A 20,694-nucleotide genomic window follows, 5' to 3' on the forward strand; every position below is an offset into this window, starting at 1 on the left:
CAAGGGCTTTGGTTGTATAGAGACAAAGCTGATGTGACCTTCCTTCTCACCCCTGAGCTTTCATGCTTGCCGTCCGATTAGCTAGTGTCTGGAACTAATTAACAGGTGTGCCAAGAAAGAAAGAAGGAAAACAAACCTTGGCGACTTTCTCTCAGGAACTGATGACTCCAGATTTATAACAGCTCCTCTAGGACAGAACTGGCAGGGAACTCAGTGAGACGAGTTCATTATTCACAGTGTCCGCCTATTCGGCCTCCCAGTGTACCCACCACCAAGAAGGAAAAGTTAAGAATTCCTCCCCGACTACATGATGGCTTCCTCGGCTATAGACAGTGCCCAAAACATGATGGACAAAAACACGTGAGCAGACCAAGCCCGAAGCCTCGGAGAAATCAGAGTGCGAGAACGTGGGTTTGCCCGGCTCCGGGGCTAAGACAGCAATGAAGGAAGCACAAATATTTTCCCTCCATCAAAGACTTTACTTCTCTGTAACTACTCGGAAACCTCCAGAAACCGGTACAAATCACACACTACCTTGCAAACATGCCCTCTACAGACGAAAGGTATAATTATATCCTGTTACCCAAGGTAACTTACCAAGAGCTCCCGAAAGGTTTCTGCAGCCAAAAGAAAATAATAATCTTTTAACTCCCTTTACTTTATTTTTGACCACAGGAAGAAAATACACTTACCCAGTAAGGCTTTTTTTCCCTTACTGCTGTTAACACACGTATCATTTACTGAGTTAAAAATGCACTCTAGCGTTTTATCAACCTTATGTCAGAACACATACAAAGCCTTGATCCCGTACAGTGGTCAAGTATGAAAGAATTTAGACATCTGTCCAACCTGGCCTTCAATCTTCAATCACCTGGACTTTCCCCTTTTCAGAACCCGGCTATCAGTCTTAAAGTACCCAGAGTTCAATCCAGTAAGTGCAATTCACGAGATGTGCCAAGCCGGCACATTCATCTATGTATGAATAGAAGTACCATGTTGTTAGGTGAAAGATGGATGGCTTTGGAGGCAGAAGTCTGGGTCCACCACTTTCAAAAGTATCTGATGCTGGGTAAGTTTCTTAATTAAGCAAAATGTCCACGTGCTCACCTGGGAAGCACAAGGATGAATTTCAGATAAGGTGTGTCCAGCCCCTATCAAGAGGCCCACCACGCTTACAGTAGGTGCTCCATCAGTGGCCACGCCACAGTGCGACACACCTGCAGAGGGAGTAACAGCAGAATTTCCAGACACCCTCCCTCTTCCCTGCCCGACTGGCTGGGCAAAGAGGTGTTCACGTGTGAACAAGCCCTGTAGAAATCAGGGCTTGGAGCCGGAAACACTACCAAGGAATAAAGTTCCCAGACCTCGTGAAAGGACACGGAGCGGGGGCAGCTCTCAGTAGCAGCAGACACAGGCGATCACACCATCCCTAAAAAGGGATTTGCCTTAGTAACTCAAGAGAAATACTAAAACTCTGTGTGGACAGAAAGGTCTGGAGGACTATTTTCCTTTAAGAGTCACTCTGAAATCTGGCTCTGCCGAAGAGAATGAGAAAGTCCTCAGGGAGCTCCTTTTCTTCCCCTTCCCACGTGGCCACACACAGCTGCTCTCATCACCCCTCCCCTGGGTTTCCAAGGCAGGCTCAGGGCGGGGCCTGAGGACCCAATGACACTCCTTCAACACCCTAACTTGAAGACTTCAACATCCTTGTTTATCCCTCATAAAAGAACTTAAAACTGAAACCCAGATTCTTATCGGCTGCACCAAACAAAGGGTATGTGTCCAACCTGCCAATCGTTCCCTGGGAAGGAAGCAGCCCCATCCAGAACCTGAAGAACAATTAAACAGGGATGGATTTTCCCAGCCAACTCGCTGCTTCCCTCCCCAGCAGCGGCCACCCTCGCCCAAGTTCTTGGCCTGCAGATGTGCACTGATACACAGGACCCTGGCTAGAAACCCCTGTAGGCGGACCTGAGCTTCCTGATAGAAGTGTGTTATGTCTCTCACATTCCCCCTATTTTCCACGTCCAAATTCAGCAGCAGGTTGGCAAGTACAGAATATCTACTCTACTTGGAAGAGCCTTTCATTTTAACATTCTGTTGTAGGAAGGAATCAAACACCCTCTAGAGACGTTTTGGATGTGTCTCTACTACACTAACGCAGAGACAAGCCCCCGACCCATCTCAACAAATCCACAGCTGTGGCAAAGCTTGGACAACTTCCTGGTAATAACCCAGACTACAGTGCTTGGATCTGGTATGAGATTGGCCAGAAACAGGAACCTGGGCCGCAATAAAACCAAATACCCAGGAGAGTAAGTACACGGGCCTGGGAGACTGTGTGAGGAAAGATTCTATGGCCTCTTCCACCTGGCAGGAGGGCATGGGCGCTACGACCCATTAGCAGTGTTGTCAGGGAATTTCTGCAGGCCACTGGCAATCTCCGAAGATCCCTAAGGTCCCCGCTGCTTTTCGAATTGCTGAGCAAGAGAGCAATCAGAATGCTCAAGGTATTCTACGCAGTCCTGGATTTCACAGGCAGCAGGGGCTGGTGTCTTAAAAGCATGCAGGCCTGTTTGCAACCCTCCACAGGTCCCACAAGGCATGACCAACTGGAACCAGAATGGGGAGAAATCGAAGCCAGGAGCTCTGCTAAATGCCCACTCACGAGCTAAAACAATAATGGTTATTATTTTCAAGTGCTTCCTATTTGCCAGGCCTGTGCCAAACGCCTTCCATGATTTACCTCATTTACTCCTTCAACAAATTCGTGGAGCAGGGACTGTTACCCCGTTTCACAGACGGGCAAACAAAGCCACAGATCTCTATCCTGATATCACCCAGACTCCAGTGCTTCCTAGTGCCAGTGCCTCCCAGAAGGCAACTCTCTCCATCAATGACAAGGGTCTCTCCTGGTCCTGTGTTTTCAAGGGGCAGGGATGGAAAACGTGATCGCTGTCACACAGGGGACTGCAGTTATGAAATGTTCTTGTGAAAGATCAGGTAAGGTCTGAAGGAGCGCCCTAAACCGGCGCTATCCGATAAAAATACAGTACAAGCCACGAATGGGAGCCACATATATAATTTTTTTTTTTTTTTTTTTGCGGTACGCGGGCCTCTCACTGTTGTGGCCTCTCCCGTTGCGGAGCAACAGGCTCCGGACGCGCAGGCTCAGTGGCCATGGCTCACGGGCCCAGCCGCTCCGCGGCATGTGGGATCTTCCCGGACCGGGGCACGAACCCGTGTCCCCTGCATCGGCAGGCGGACTCTCAACCACTGCGCCACCAGGGAAGCCCCACATATATAATTTTAAATGTTATCACAGTCACATGAAACAGTTAAAAGAAACAGGTGATATTACTCTTAATATAGTCCACTTAACCCGATATATCTAAAACATCATTTCAATAGACAATGTAAAATTTTAATGAGACATTTTACATACTTTTTCCATATGTCTTGGAAATCCAGTGTGTATTTTATACTGAAAACACATCTCAATTTGGACAAGTCACATGTCAAGTGCTCAATGGCCACATGTGGCTGGGGGCTCCCATACTGGACAGCACAGCTCTACAGATATTTCACAGTAAATTAGCTAAGGCCCAACATTAGAAGGGACCTTTAGGGGGGAAATCCACACCCAGGAAACAAATATGGGCTCACTTGATGTCACCCAAGTATTTGGTATATTACCAACACCACAAATTTATCTGATGCCAGCTTCATGAAAGAATTTCTTTTGCCTTTCATCCCTGCTCTCCAATTTCCTTATCAAACATAATACTGATCAGAGGACCGCTCAAATTTTGAGAAACAAGCTACCTTAAAGGTAACAACGAATGTATTCAGAGTAAACACAAGATACTTTACCAGGTATAAACAACAGGGGGAAATGGCCCATTTAGTCAGTCACAGTTTTGAAAACTGTTGTTTACCAAGCCCATATGTAACACTTACTTAAATAGCTAGGAATTCAAAAAGGTGTCACTTTGGAATATAAACAGTCCTAAAAGAGCCATCATCTGATGCAAAACCTCTGGGCTTTGAAGAAATGAAATAAGCAACTAAGTTTACATCCCTAAACCTCCATTAGTAAAGCTTACCCAAAAGAACATGATGTAACCACCATCAAGAGACTGGACTTTTTTCCCCCTGAATAAATGAATGTGAGTCAAGTATAAGCCCAAATCAATTTCATGGATCAGGAAGCCTTTGCACAGGTACTTGCTACTGATACCTGCTGTTTCAGGTCAATTTCAAAATAGCTGTATGGCTTAAAAATTGCCTGTATAGCAGCAAACCTATTTGCAAGGATATAAAAGCCCCTTGGATATGCCTGTCCAAACGCTATTTTCACAGGTTGACTAACATGTCTCAGTATAGCACAGGGATGGCATAAAAGTCCTCTCCCAGGCCAACTCTTACAAAGGATTCTAAACCCCAGTTCAGGCAGGCCTTAGCAGGAAAGAGTTCTGTGATCAGCTAGCAATGTCTGCCATGGCTATGGGTAAAGATGAAGGGCCTCATGTGTCAATTTGCGATCCCCTGTGTAGAAAAACCGCAAAAAAACACAGGGGCGAGAAGAATACAAACACACGTGCTACAGACTGTCACTGAATGTTTCTATCTGCATGCACGCAGAGCATGTGAAGGGTCCCACATTAATAGAGAGATACAGCAAGGCATGTACATCTTACCCACACAGATAATTTCAACAATGAGAATACCAAGGGTAACCTAAGGCTGTTCCTTCAAGCAGGGGGTATTTAGGGAAAATTAAAACCTAATAGACCTTTTAATACATCTCCGTCAACAGACAATGTTCCTGAGTGGTCACGTGTGCCTTAATTCATCCACCACCTACTCTGCCAGCAGAGAAGGAACATGATATCATCCCAGAAAGCCAAATTCAAATTCTGATCCCGCTACTTCATTAACTGTGGGATCTCTGCTCTCCCCCGAGTTCCAGCCCTCCCACCTTTTCTTAGGGTTGCATGGCGTTAACTGAGGGCATAGTTATGCAAGCACTTCTTTCATAAATCTTAAGCAACAGCTATTAAAAACAGGTACCATTTACACCGTCCTAATGCACCTAACGCTTTCCTGGTGCTTTGCGCACAGGATCTCATTCCACGTTCGCAAGGACTCTGGGATATTGAAACTCCCATTCTACAGATGAGAAAAACAGTCAAGTAGGTACAGACCCAAGTTAGTACAGGACAAAGCTCAGATTCACTAACTTGAGCCAGTTAACTTGACTGACAGATCTGTGCAATTCCAAAAACATGCATTTGCCACTGGCCTCTTTCATCTGAATCCACCCATCTTAAGTCTCATTTCCTCAAAACCCTGTTAAAGGTCCCTAGGCATCTGAGAGTTATTTCCACAGACTGCTTTGTTTATCTGGTCAGAGTGCTTACAGTTCCCCCAGCTTCTCCAGAAATCAATTTTCCCTTGACTCAGCATCTCGAGTGAAGACACAAACCTCAGGAACCAGCAGGTCCCTCACATCAGTTAATACACTGCAGTAACTGAGACGTTTTTCTTTTAAAAAGCACATCCTAAAAAGGTCCAGAAAGAACTCTAATGCCGGAGTCACCCACCCTCTATCACATAAAATAATTTCAGCAGTTTCTGCGCAAATTGACCAATTGAGAAAATAAGGGGCTGATGCCTAAAACTGTCAAGTGATTTTCCGCACCCTCCACACGTGGCCTCTGCACACATGCAAGCAGAGAAAATGACTAGTTTTGGAAGAGAAAATAACTGGCTGGGAGACGAATAAAAGAGGGCAGGCACCGAGTAGCGATGTGCGCTAGAAAACTTAACTTATGCCTAAGCACATTTGGACTGACATGATGCACAGCTAACACCTGTTTAACCAAGGGCATTAGACAACATGGTCAAACCGATACCTGTCAAGCAAGCCCAAATGGTCAGTTCAGGCAAGCCCTTCTCCTAGACCAACATGCCCAAAGCCATTACCAGGCAACAGATCAACATTCATCTTCACCCTCTACAGTCAGCTCAGGCAAGTTCTGCTGCCCTCTACCTACCTCGTGTCACTGTCACCAGGACAGCCAAAGCAGAAATGAGACCGCCTACTTCTCCTGGATCGACCCTACAGGCAAGGTCATTTCTGATGCAAATGAACACCAGATTCACAGAATTCAGCCTAAATTATTGCACAAGAGAGAAAAAAAAAAAGGTTTGTGACCATCAAAACCTAACCCTGCTGCCCCATGAGACATCTGACCCCTAATTAGAATATATCATTTTCAGCAATAGATACCCTGGTGACCAGTAATACAAAGTACAAATTTAGCTTCTCCGTTTTTAAAGATGGACTTCAAACACCATGACAATATATATAAACTCTGAGTTCTCTTAAGATGTTGACCTTGGATATCATGTCTCTTAAGAGGACGCAATGTGACATTTCTGGAAAACACATACAATGATATTATTACTGTCTTGTAAATGTCCTGTAAGTGTTCTAGAGCTGCTCAGTGCTCAAAAATGACTACCACCAACCTAGATACCGAGGATTCAGCAGGTGGAAGGACTGAAGTCTTGCCCTCAAAGGGCATGGAGCCTAATTAGGCTCTGAGTCATACACGAACAATTCACACAGATGTACCGTATGTTATAATGACTACTTAAAGAACACGTGCTGGAATTAGGGTGAAGGAATTACCTCCTCAAATCTTCCAAATGCCCATACCAAAAGCTGGACACTCTACTCCATCCAAAGTTCAGGATTTTCTATGTTGTTGTTGGATGAATTAAGATACGTGATATTTCCAGTACAGATTAGAAATCCATACATGTGTCACACGCGAAAAATTATTAGACCAGGGAGATTATATGAAAAAATTAAGCTCTTTGGCAAGGGACCCACTAAGGTGACATCTCCAATATTAATTTACTAGATTCTACTGTATTGGTCACTGGCCTTCTGTCTCTTAGCCCCCATATCATGTCCTTCTTGGGGAGTCTGGTGACAAGAAAGTGACCAAGGGCACTAGTTCTTAAATGAGAAACTTTTTAAAATTGAACAAGCCAACAGCAATTTAGATCAGCAGTAAACCTGCCACATTATTATGAAGTATCCAAGCAGCAGGCTATGTGCAGAGCCAAAAAAACAACACAGCCAGGAGAGTTGAACTTCAGACCCATAGGAAGGGCGCCACTTCATCAGCCAATGATGCCCTTGGTTGCGCTACCACATGCACACACATACACATATACACACAAGCAATCCAGGCAATCAAAACCCCAAACAAACAACAGCAAAAAAAGAAAAAGAGAAAAAAAAAAAACTGTCCCTCGGGTAGAAATCTAGAAATCACCTATGCAGGTGGCAAACACCTCCAGAGATCAGCTGAGAATTGTAAATAACCACTGCAGCCCAGGTGAGGGCCCCATCGCAAGCGGCGCCCACTATTTAATTCCAGCTTACTGTTGTTGCCCAGCAAGACACACGCCCTACGTTGTTATACCTTCCAATTTTCCAGGAGTTGCCCAGACTTTTATGAGAAGCCCCCATGAGGGCAGGAGTCTCCATCTGTTTTGGTCACCACTGTCTCTGCAGTGCCTGGCTCACTGCAGGCATTCAGGATACACGTGTTGATGACACGAATGAGAAATGCCCCGTTTTTTAATTCAACTGTTTTTCAACACAGTATGGCCAAACAGAGCACGTGCTGGCCAGAGGTGCCCTGCAGAGATCCAAATAACCCGAATGACTGTCCTTTCTCCATTCCTCTTTTCCAGGGTAAGCTCAGCAACTACCTTGGGGATTTCTTTTTAGACAAAGAATCCTGCCACCACCATCCCAATCCTAAATCACATTCAATAATTTTAAAATCCAGGCATAACTTCACTGGCATGAGCAAACTTCCTTTTTTCCTTTTTTTTAACCTGGACTCCAGGAGAAATCAGGTTTCCTGTTTTAAAAAAATATATAGCTTACAGGCATTTCACTAACCAAGATCCACTCACTACCTTGTTTGCTAACTCGCCCGGGATATTGTGCAGCAGGGTTTGAGAAATAATCAAAGGGTTCTTAACACCTTAAAAAGCAAACTCTCAGAATAAAGCGAACCGGAAGGACCCCTCACAAAGCACATTATAATATGGACTGGGAATCTGAGTTGTGTATTGCAGAAAGGTCACAACCTCCCAATCCACCCAGTGTGTAATCAACAATCCCTAAAAATTCCGGAAGAATTTCAGAAGCCATTAGTTAAGGGTGAGGAAAACAACCCCAAAGAAACTGAGGGTCTTGCCCCGATCCCACAGCCGGCTTGGCGGGCTTCCATAGCTAGTTCTAAACTCCAGAGAAAAAATCCAAAACCCAAAACCATCTCGTGCCAAGTGCAACTCTCAGACATTTTCCTGAAGTCGTAATTCAGAGCCTGCAGGCCACAGTCAAATGATACATGGGATGATAATAATACCCCATTATTATAACATAACCATCATATTCAACGCCCCAAACGAAAGTTCTCAAATTATAAACTAAATCAATTGAGATCTTTCTGAAGAGGATTCAGAAAAACTCACCACCAGCAAACTCACTCTATTCAGTTATTATCAGCTTATGCAGAAGCTAAAGTAATTGGCAGAAAGGTCATCTCTTCAATGTAACCAAATAAAATCCTGTAGGAACTGCCTTACTTCCTTACTTAATTGTAGCAAATACAGGAAAACACCTTTATCTCACCCAGTGTTCATGGTACTTGCTTATATGGGAATAGCAGTGTCAAATACAAACGGCTGGGTCTGTCTGGGCCTTCCTGTGCAATTAGGAAAAACATCTTCCAAATGAACAGCAACCATTCTGACTCGAAATTCTTTTTTTTTTTTCATTCATTCATTTATTTATTTATTTATGTTTGTACGCGTTGGGTCTTCCTTGCTTCGCGCGGGCTTTCCCGGCGAGCGGGGACTACTCTTTGTTGCGGTGCACGGGCTTCTCACTGCAGTGGCTTCTCTTGTTGCGGAGCACGGGCTCTAGGCACGTGGGCTCAGTAGTTGTGGCTCGCAGGCTCTAGAGCGCAGGCTCAGTAGTTGTGGTGCATGGACTTAGTTGCTCCTCGGAATGTGGGATCTTCCCAGACCAGGGATCGAACCTGTGTCCCCTGCACTGGCAGGCAGATTCTTAACCACTGCACCACCAGGGAAGTCCCTGACTCAAAATAATTCTATGAGACAACTAGAGAGACATATTTTACCTACCCCCCCCAACAAAGGTGACCTTGAACAAGTGACAACCTCCTTTTGGGTTTAGTTTCCTCATCCTCATCCTAAAGTAAGGATATTCACGGTTTCTTCCAGAGAGGATTAAAGGCTTATAAGAAGCTCAGACACAGCAGCTAGGTCATGGCAAGTGCTTGGTGAGTATGGGCTGTTATAACCATCGTTCCCATTTTAGAGATTCAAAAAATGAGGCCCATTTGCTCAACCTAACACTGCTACAACAGATCAAGAATTTCATCCTGGACCTCTGAGGTCTCCCAGACCCCCACTACCACCCAACCCCACTTCCACAGGATGTTGAGGAATTTGCCCAGTGACATAGTGACATGACAGCTACCCAGTGACACAGCCAAGGCCAAGACTATGGCTCTTAACCTCCACACTCACTGAACTGAAACACTTCAGGAAAAATGATATATTTTAAAAAACAAACAGAACTCACTTTTTATAAATAACCATCGCTTTGTAATGAATCCTACTGATGATTCGTGACTAACTTGACTCTTGAAAAGTCAATGACATTTCCTCACTGATCTGGACTATGCTTTTATGTCTGGTAAATGGCTAATGGCTGTGTCTCCTACCCAAATTATTCCATACTGATGAGTTTATCTGATTTAAGTGCACTGTGGAATTCATGTGGCTGCAGTGGTGTCAGAATTCAAACACCTCTTGGATTCATCTAATAACTCGTATGAATTCCTCAAAAGTATACCCACTGCAGTATCAATTGACAACCTGCTTCCCTCTCCTTGTTAAGAAAATAGTATCACAGACCCAAAAATAAGAGCAGTTGTCCTATTTTCTTACATGGAAGTGTTACATATTCCATGAACTATGCTTTCATTGCTTCTTTTTTAGTTGCTAGATTTCGGCAGCCAACTGTGTCACTTTGCTACATCCCCAAAATAGCTAAGTCGAGTAGTTTAAAATCATATTTTGTTGTTTGGTCAGAAAACCGTCATGCTGATTTCAGTTTGCAAAAAAACTGATTAGAGGGCAGGAGCTTTGCATGCACAGTGTGTGGTTCTCTCTTGTATCCTCTGCAGGTCTGAATCCATGAAGACACGGAGACAAGGGCATACGTGTGTTCAAGTGTCACACAAGTACAAAATAAAAGCATCACCCAAAGACTACTGTCTGTTTCCCATTAGTGGCACACAATTAAAACCCAGAAATGACAGTCAAAGGTAGACCCATTCTCCTTGGTTACCACACAGCACAGCAGGCCTTACAAGGGGGATGGGCATTCCAGGGTGCAGGACCAAGCAGCTCTTTCTACAGAGGATAACACCACACAGGGATCTTGCATGGTACATTTTAAGCCTGCAGAAAACATTTTTCGCCTTTTAAGCAGGGAAAGAGGAGACCTCCTGTGCGATGTGAGCAAGGAGCTTATCTCAGACTTCATGGAGGCTTTCTCATTTCTTTAAACCTCAAAATGTAACCATTTTACTAATTATACATGGGATGCCCTCATGCCAGCCTCCCTCACCCTCAAGAGCAGATCCAGGCACAAAAATCATCATGCAAGTTTATATAAATTTTTTCAAAATGTTTTTGTTTTTACATATAATTGTCTTTTTAGTTCAATTTTCTTCTTTCTCTATACTCCTACCCAAATCTCTTTAACACGCACAGAAAATGGTTAATTTATTGAGCACTTACTATTTACCATGCACTGTGCTAAGTCCTTTAGCATGCATTCTCATTGAAGCCTCACAAAGACCTTAGGAGTCAGGGTCCTATCACTATGCCATTTTGCAGAGAAAGAGAGGGCAAAAAAGTGAGGCACAGAGAAGTTAAGTAACTTGTCTAAAGCAGCACAGCTAGTAATGGCAGAGGCCGATTGGCTCGAGATGATATTCTGATATATTTTAAACAACTTCCCATAGCTACCTGGCTCAGAAAGGAAATAAAAAGTATTAACAAGTTCTAGGCTCCTAAAAGATCTCTCCTTTTCATATGCAGATAAAAAAGTACAGTGAGTCCTTCAGGGGAGAAGCTGCCTTCCAGCCTCCACCCCAAAAGCAGCAGGAACACCACCCAATTCAGTTAAGGGGGCTCCGAAAAGACAAACCGGGCACATCTGGAACCCTGGTTAGCTGACTGACATTCCCCGACCCAGCCCTAAGAGCACTTTTTACAATGGTTTTTTTTTTTTAATCATCGTATCAAGTGCTGTAGTCATAAACATTTTGAGACTGCATAGGCCTGGCAGGCCAACTCACAAAGATCATATATTTTTTCTGTCAAAACACCCAACATTTTGCTACAAGTCATACCAGAGGAAATGGCCCCTCCAATTATAGGTGTCCCTATAGAAGGAGACAACTGCTCATGAAGCCCTCTAGCTACCTCAAGCGATCTTGCACAGCCATCGCTGATAAACCTCACAGTCCTTTTCATAATAGGAAAAACCCACAAACTTATCTGTTACATATTTCAATCATCACAGGCTTTTCTGAAAATGAAATTCACCTACATTACTTCCAATCTTTTTTCTTAAGAGACATTAACAATTTCTTTGTCTTGAAAATTTGAGACAAAAAGGAATTGTAGGAAAAAAGCAAGGAGAGGTTAAATGGTATTTAAAAACATGCATCATTTTTGGAGTGATTTTTTTGGTTAGAACTCCACGTAAACAAATAAAAAGTCAGGGGCTTCCCTGGTGGCGCAGTGGTTGAGAGTCCGCCTGCCGATGCACGGGACACGGGTTCGTGCCCCGGTCTGGGAGGATCCCGCGTGCCGCGGAGTGGCTGGGCACGTGAGCCATGGCCGCTGAGCCTGCGCATCCGGAGCCTGTGCTCTGCAACGGGAGAGGCCACAACAGTGAGAGCAAAGTCAGTAACAGAGAACTTTTTTTACAGGTGTGCATTTGCTCTGAGTGCACACAACACTGCCATAGTTCCGGAATTGGGTCTTTTACAAGCAAGATGGTCACTTCCATTTCTCAGACAGGCAAACAAAGGTATGGGATCGCTTAATCATTTGGGAATACTTACTGAGGGCCTAATGTGTACCAAGGCAACCTCATCCGGCTTCAAATTCAGCAACGGCCCGTGGAATTCCACAAGCAGCTCTCACCGCCTGTTGGGGGCAGGCTCTTCTCAGAAGAACATTCTCACTTTCCTGAGCCCCTCCCTCAGTAGCTACCAGCTTTGCCCAGATCAAGCTCAGAGGGAGAACTAAATGTGGAGGCAGGGCACATCTCCTTGGCTTCCTTTATATTGTTAGATACACAGACCTTTTATTCTTTACACAGCCAGCCAAAAACGCAGCTTCACTCATTACCACCCCTCACCTGATAATGGTCAACCTATAACCAAAGCCCACCAAGAGCTTACTGGGGGATTCAAGCACTTTTATCACTTTTGAGATAACTTCAGATGCTTTGAATTTCTCCCATAAAGTCTGATTTATGAAATGTGACTACATGAAAGATATGCCCTAGAATTAAAGTGTTAATCACAACTTTTATTCATTCTTGCAACTCAGAATGCACACCTATGTTACAACTTTATCCTGCTTAGGAATGACATTGCATTGTCCTGCATGCTGTGAGCACAATGCTGAAGGTATATTCAGATTTAAAAAAAAAACTTTCACCATAAAAGGAAAGAGGTAAAGCAACAAAGCACCAGCAACACTTAATTGCTTTCCTCACCTAGGTATGGCTAATGTGTCCAGACTGTCCTTTTGGTCAAGAAGTTTCCAGGAAAATGAGGGAGGTGTAAGGAAGTAGAAGGGGATCCCTAATAATAATTGTTCTGGTGCATTTTAAATGCTCTTTCATAAAAAGCAAGAAAGTTCATTTCAATCAGTGCAGTGATATGTAACTGATTATACTACATTAACTTGGGGATTTTTCAGAATAGAAAGATGCATCAGAAAGGGTTTTTGTTTTATTTTGCTGTGTTAAATCATCAGCATTCCCCATACTGCCTCATTTAAACAATGTTATATTTTATTCTGTGAAAACGGGTCCATAATTAAGAGGAGATGTCCAGAGCTTCACAACTGTTTAGTTCTTTTTCTCATTTCAGCCAACCTTTCCAATAACCATTCTGCTTGTGGCAACAGCAACTTCCCTACTTCCAAAAGGTCCTGTCATCATGCCTATTTGTACTAATATTCTTCATCAACTCTGTAATATGAACACTGTTTAGAAGGAAACATCGAAAATTTTATTCCATGACTGCATTAGAGGGAACCAAGTTTCAAGACTGGATAAAGATCCTCCATTTTCAAATAAGACACTTCGGGGAAGGGGCTGGGTGGGGGGGCATGGTTTCTCACCCCATCCCTGAAGAGTAAGACTGCTGACTTAAAAATGTTACTTCTGCATTTTTCTAATAAGTCCATAGAGGCTGTCCACCAGTACTAAAGCATGTACATGCAAATACACCAAGAGACAGCTCAGAGGGAGATTCGCAGGACATCAATCATGGATCCTCTGATTCTGACACAACCAAGGTACACAGCAGAGCTTACCCATCTGAAATGTTTCCAACATCAGCCTCCTAGATGTAACGTAATTACTGTACAAAACATATCAGAATCAAAGAGAAGGGTTTCAACTCTGAGCACAGAAAGAGAAGTCAATTTAAAAAAAATTAAGTTTCCGCTGAATAGCTTAAGTATGTAAAATGTTAACCCTTCCAAATAACATAATTTATTTGCTGTTGGAGGCACTTAAATTCTCAATGGAGATATATACACCAAATGCTTAAATGAACTGTGTGTAAGATTTGCTTTAAAATAATGAGGTGTTGGGGAGGATGGGGTGGGTAAAGGAAACGGGAAAATTGAGTTGTAACTGTTACAGCTGAGTAGGGGGTTCACAGGGTCCCATTATATTTTTCCATTTTCGTAAGTTTTTCCATAATAGAGTATTTTTTTTAGATGTCAGAAAACAACATCCTATGCACTACATCATGTTGATAACACTCGTGCTCTGGAAAATGGAAACATCAGTTGAAACATTAATGGCGACACGGGTCCCACACCTGCCATACTGCCGTTGAGAGACTAAAAGCCACTGTTTCCCACCCGCTGGGGAAAGACTCAGGCCAGGGCAATGTTTCCAAAACCCTCCCAAATTAAAGTTACCCTGTATCTTTCACAGGAGCTGAGAACAAATGTATCAGAAAAGTTCGCACAATTCTGAGAGGAAAGAAACAAAATAACCAAGAAGGGATTTTGGTGAAGATGTCACAAGGAGGACCCTAATCCAACACCAGAATCATCTTTATCCCTCGTGTCAAGCAGGTAAAGCCTTCCCAGATCAGGCCTGGCAAGAAGGGGCGTCCCAAAGAGAACTCGGGTCCCCACCGGTCGAGAGCCACCCAGGAGCACCAGGGTGGAGCTGAGGCCGCCTCTCCGCTCCCAGGCGCATCTGCAGCGGCCCAGCCTCCAGCCCCAGCCTCATCCCACCGCGGCCCCACGGCACCTAGGCGGGTGGAGGTGGCGGGAGCCTGACGAGTGGCTCGGGGGCGCCCCCTGAGGTCCAGCAGCGTCGCAGCAGTTTTGGAAAATGGAAAGCAGACGTCTCCGGCTCTTGACATTTTAACTTTGGTTGCAAAGACTGCTGCTGTACCCTCTCCGGGCGCACTTTCCCAAACCACAGCCCTCCTTCCCCGCGCCTCGCACTACTGCCCCTTCCCTTTCCGACACCCTGCGGCTCCCGAACCACGGAATGGGCTATTTATTTACCTCGTAGCGTGAGCACGCATAGAAAATGTGGAAGACGAAAACTGTCCCAGCCCGACGCAGGCGGCATCACCGGTGGTCCCATTTTGGATTTCAAGGCTTCCTCAGACATCAGAAAAAAGAAATCGCGGCTTGGCCCACTGACTGCACACCCAAGTGTAAGGAGAAGGCCAGAAGTGGAATTAGAAATTCCCCGTATTTCGCAAGGCTGCTCCCCTGCTGCCTCCCACTCACCCCCATTAAAACGTGACCCTTAAGAAGTTCAACCCCAGTGTGCACCTGAGCCCACTCAGACGGCAAGTCCACGACACAGAAAAAAGTCTAGGAAGCTCAATGATTAACACAAATACTGAGCACTGGGGAAGCAGGGGGGATGTTTAAGGGTAAATGTCCACACCGCCCCCGGGGTCCCAGTGGAGGCAGGACCCTGGAGACCAAACCCCAGGCCTCGGGTGAGTGTGAACGCACGTCCTCGCTCGGCATCCGAGCTGGGGTTCTGGGCTGTGGCCGGAGTTCCGTGCGGTTCTGGGGACAGGAGAATGCCCAGAAGGAAATGCGAGGTGCCCGAAGAAAAAACAGTGCTTTGCTTCTCTGCCCCTCGAGGCCACCCCCGTGCCTGCAAAGGGGAAACTCGCTGCCAGTCCCCGAGGGCAGCAAGAGCGCCCGCGACCTCATCCAGGGCGCACGACGGAGGTGGGGGAGCCTGTGCACCAAAACCGTGCGCTCGGGCCACCCGGGGACAGGCGGCTATGACAAGGGGTAGCAGAAACATCGGGAGGCAGGTTCCTTTTTTTCTGGATAACACCCTCCTCCGAATATCCAGGACCTGGTGGATGAGAAGGCAGAAAAGCGGGGTGGGGGGGTGTTCCCTGTCCTTAGGAGAGCAAAGGATGAAAAACGAATCGCTCCCTTCTTCCCACCCCTTCCCCGACTAAGGGCACAGGACAAGGCCTCCACCTGGGGGAGGGGGCTGGACAGACCGAAGGGAGCTCAGGGCTGCAGCCTAGGGGGAAAGGGGAGGCTATAAGAGAGAAGAAGGAGACAGCTGGCTTCTGCCCTCCCTTAGTGGAAAGAGGAGGTGGGGGGGTCGGCCGGTAGAGGGCTGGAAGTGGAGGGTCGCCGAGCCGCACACCGCTACGTGCGGTGATTTATTATCTTCATCAATGGCCAATACTGTTCCTGTCTTAACCCGACCAGAAAGGAGCGGGTCTGGGTCTGCCAGCCGCGAACAGCCTGCGAAAGGGTAAAGATGAAGGTAGGCAAGGCGCGAGACAGAAAAAAATCCGCCCCGGCACGAACAGCAATTCAGTTGCCGACCCGCCCGCCCCCCCGCGCCCAGACCCGAGCAGCCCAGCCAAGCAGAGTTGGGGGATAAAGGGGCCGCGGGCCCGGGCTGGGGGAGCCACGAATCTCCCTAAACCGCCTGCTCCCTGCCCTCCCACCGCTCCCAGGCCCCCGCGCCCAGGAAGGCTCCATCGCGCCGGCACCGAAGCTCAGCCCGTGCCCCAGCCCCGAGCCAGGATCGTCCCTGACCCCCGAGACCAGAACGCAGGCTGCTTCCAACATCCCCAGTCCGCCACGGCCAGCCTCCAGCTTCCATTCCCCGAACACTAGCCTCTCCAAAGACTCGGGGAGCAGCAAATCAAGTCCCCCCCTTCTGAGCCCCTTCAACCCTCGCCTGAGCGAGGGACGCACCCTGAGCCCCCCAAACCCACAGAGACATACTCCCCATGGCCCCAATCTCTCCAACAGCCCCAGAGCGCTAGCTCTCCCGAACAGCGACGGGTCAACAGAACGAGTCTTTTCTCCTGACTCCGACTCCCCCGGGCCCCCTAAACCCCAGCGAGAGACGGACTCCTGCGGCCCCTGTCCCCCTCCCCGGCCAGCCCCTGCTTCCACCCTGCCCAACCATCAGCCTCCCTAATTACGCCGCCAGACCAGCGGAGCGGCTCCCTCTCTCTTCCGCGGGCGTCGACCCCCCTCCACCCTCTCCGGGGTCTCCGGGACGGGCACCCGAGCTCCATGCCCCGGCGGCAACTCCGCATCCCCCGCGCGCGCTAGCCAGGGCCGCGTCCCCTCGGCGGCCGGCACTCACCGGGGAAGCACACGACATAATGGAGCACGGAACTGGTGATTTTCAGGAACAAAATCCACCAACACGGTTCCAGTAACCTCCGCATGTCCGAAAACGCACATCGAAAAGAAGAAAGCAGGGGGGGTAAACTTGTTGAATAAGTTCTTGCCTCGGTGTAAGCCTTCGCTAAGCCCGGGCTCTTCCCCTGCTAGTCCGCTCTACTGGGCCCCCGCGCTCAGCGGACCGATTGCCCCTGGAATCCGGGAAGCCGCCGAGCGCCCCCCGGAAAATCTCAAAAAGTAACCGAGAACGCGGAGCCACGCTGGGGACGATCCTCGGCGGAGAAGGGCTGCTTTCCGTTCAAAAAGGAGCGAGCCGAGCGGGCAGGGCGAGGAGTCGGCGGGCGGCAGTGATGCCTGGGGCCCGGGGTAGGCAGGGACCGCAGGCGGCGGCGGCGAGCAGCCGAGGATCCCCAACTTGAGTCGGCAGCGCAGCCCGAGAGCCGGCGGGCGGCGGCGGGGCTGAGCGCGGCGCTGCGTCTCCGGGCTTCAGGCAGGCAGCTCCTTCCAGGGCCCGGGGAAGGAAGAAGGCATGTTTGCGAGCGGGGAAGGGGCGGGTAAAGGCGGGGGGAGCGAAGAGACCCCCAAAATAGAAACAGCCAGAGGAAACCGAGGGAAACACAAAGGATCTCAGAGGGACGCTGGGGCGAGGGCGCCTTCAGTCCATGCTCCTGAAAGTTGTGGCTCTGGCGCGAGCTCGGGAGGATCGGGGAGCGCGGGGCTGGAAACTAGCCATGCCTCCATACAGGAAGTAACATGTGAGCATGGATCCTGGCAGAGACTTTAAAGCCGGCGAGCGAGCGAGCAAGGGGCGCGCGGCGGCGGTGGCGGCGGCGCGCGACCCAGGGCGCGCAGCCGGGCTGCCGGCGGCGGGCGCGCGCGCCCCGCGCTCTTAAAGCAGCCGCACTCGGCTCCCAGCTCGCAGGCGTCTTACAACCCGGTTCTCCCCGCCCACAGCCCCGGGTGCTGCAGTGTCGTCTGGGGCAGTTTCGGGGCTAGGGGCCGCTCTAGACGGGTCTCGGAGAGAAGGAGGAGAGCGACTGCCTTCGGGACCGGCGAGTCTCTCCCAGATTCCCGTCCTGCGAGTTCTTAAAGACGCCGCGCTGCGAGCGGGCTTGGCGAGGTTTCCCCCGCCCCCTCTGCGTTGCTCGCGTATCCGAGACTTGGGGGGGGCCCTGTCTCCGGTTTGAGGAGAGGTTGGGGCAGCCTGCTGCCTTTACAGGGCAAGGAGGTTTCATGTTGGGTTTCTTCGCCCTGGCAGCACCGCGGTGGGGCGCTTCCTGCCCGCCCCCTGTTCACTCCATGCTCGCGCCCCCAACCCGGCGAATGCCCCCGCCTGGAAACAAAGCCAAGCGGCCTTCGCACCCGGGCTCCGCGTTGGGGTTTAATTTCTTTCTTTTTTTTTCTTCTTGGGCTTCCTTTGGTCTTGTTCCCGGCCAGGGAGAGGTGGGGGAGGGGAGAAACATCTATCCTAGGCTTGCAAAAACCAGCCCTTTCGAGTCCCACACACCATTTCCCCGCGCCACGGTAGATCAGTGGCGGAGTTTTCCCAACTCGCCGCTCCACGGGAGGAGGGAAGGTTCCCGCACCACAGCCTGCTGGTGGGGAGGGTGCAGGAAGTGCGCCTCTTACCCCTGGCTGGGTGAAAGCTGCGCCGCGGGGCAGGACCGATTTCCTGGCAGCTACCCCGGGGAGCGGCAACCACTTTAGCAATCGTGGAGAGGCGTCCGGGGGAAATGGAGGACTGGGCTTATCTGTAATGAGTTTTGTCCCTAGGCTCTTGGTGAGAAAGATCTTTATCGCTTAGACTTCTTAGCGCCCTATTTTTCCCCCTTACGCCGGTGCTAAAAGTGGGGGATGAGGGCTATTGATTAAACGTGTAATTGAGCCAAGGTGATTAGCCATTTGTAATTTTTGCCTAATTTTTCTGTCTCTGTTTAAAACATCTTGACTTGTTTTTAACGTGCCCCTGCTGTTTCATCCCACCACGCAGGGTCTCCCACCCACCCAAACATCCGAACCGGATGCAAGGTTTTCAAATAATATACAGATGTTCCAGATCCTCCCGCAAGATGTGATTAGGGAAGCACTTTCACACCCACACGTCCAAAAGAAAAATCTTTGAAAAGGTACATTTGGGATTACGAACTAATAAAAGCCAGGAAGTTCCCTGGGAGGGCCGGCGCTCTATCTTTAGCAAAACGGGGGTGAACACCCTCCCCCAGGGTGGGGAATGAGTCGAGTTTATTTGCTTTGGGATTTGGGCCTTCCTGGTTTTGTTGGAATCCTGACTCCCCCATAAATGCTGGGAGAGGGTCAGTTTTCTTGGGAGTGTTGTATTTAAGGGTTGTCCATTGGTCAGTGGGAGCTTTCAGAGACGTTCTTATGACCCCTGCGTGTATGATTACCTCATTAAAAATTGCGTGATATGGCTTCCCTGGTGGCGCAGTGGTTGAGAGTCCACCTGCCGATGCAGGGGACACGGGTTCGCGCCCCGGTCCGGGAAGATCCCACATGCCTCGGAGCAGCTGACCCCGTGAGCCATGGCCTCTGAGCCTGCGCGTCAGGAGCCTGTGCTCTGCAACGGGAGAGGCCACAACAGTGAGAGGCCCGCGTGCGGGGGAAAAAAAAAATTGCGTGATAAAATGGGGAAATCTGTGGAATTTGAATCAGGACAGAACACCTGGACAGGTGATCCACAGGTGAGTTTCCTCCTTTGCAAAATAACGTAATAAAAACTGCCATTTGTGGGATGCTTACTACCTACCAGGTATTGTGCTAAATTCTTTTTCTAAGCTGTTCATTCCATAAATTTATTGAGGGAGGGAGGGGGCGACTGGGAACACAGCCATGAACAAAAAGGGCAGGCCTGTGACCTGTATGGAGCTTACCTTCCAAAGTACAGGATACACTCTCAGAATCCTTACAACAGTTCTGCCAGCAGTAAGATTTTGCCCTTTTATAGACAAGGAAACATACTCAGAGGAGTAAAATAATGGATCCCGAGCTAGTGAGTAGCAGAGCTGAGATTCTCAGGTCTGTCTGCCTCCACAGATGTGAAAAGGCAAAGAAATGATGGTTTGAGAAGACACTAAAATGTGGGATGGAGAGACCTCAAATGGGTTTGGAGAGAGAATTATCACTACCCTCATAATATATGAGGCCCCACATTAAAAATTAACATTAAATTAGGTCTGGGCTGCTGACTATCCTGGGGCCCTAGGCTGAAGTATACCAGGAACTGCTCTTGGAAGCACCCTCCGACAACCCAGGCCCCATCAGTTCCCATAATAAAGTAGAATGTTATAGGCATACCACATGGGATGGCTTTTCATTCATTCTACAGCCAATTACAGAATAGCTCATACGCACCAGACACTCTGTCAAGTGTCAGTGGCACAAAATGACAGGCAGTGGACCTGACAATGCTCTCACCTGCTGATTACAACTCCCCAGGTGATGTGGGAGCTGCATGATACGGTGAGCGCTCCAGGACAGTTGGTGTGAAGGGCCGTATGAGTGCCACAAAAGGTGTGGAGAACCCCACAGGAAAATAAGAAGGCCGCAAAGAGAAGGTGCTGG

General features: G+C 48.2%; 1 protein-coding gene across 2 annotated transcripts in view; it reads right to left on the reverse strand.

Moving 5' to 3' along the window:
* PTPRG (protein tyrosine phosphatase receptor type G) overlaps positions 1–17,407 on the reverse strand; it is a 727,666-nt gene extending 710,259 nt beyond the window's left edge. Inside the window, exon 1 of one of the 2 annotated variants that reach the window (XM_065884517.1) lies at positions 17,075–17,407. In XM_065884517.1, coding sequence (XP_065740589.1) covers positions 17,075–17,159 — 85 coding nt within the window. In that variant the 5' untranslated portion in view covers positions 17,160–17,407. The remainder of the gene's footprint in view (positions 1–17,074) is intronic. The other variant, XM_065884516.1, reaches the window with a different exon arrangement.
* Positions 17,408–20,694: the final 3,287 nt, after the last annotated feature.

Source organism: Phocoena phocoena, chromosome 10 (genome assembly GCF_963924675.1).
Source record: "Phocoena phocoena chromosome 10, mPhoPho1.1, whole genome shotgun sequence".
NCBI lineage: Eukaryota > Metazoa > Chordata > Mammalia > Artiodactyla > Phocoenidae > Phocoena > Phocoena phocoena.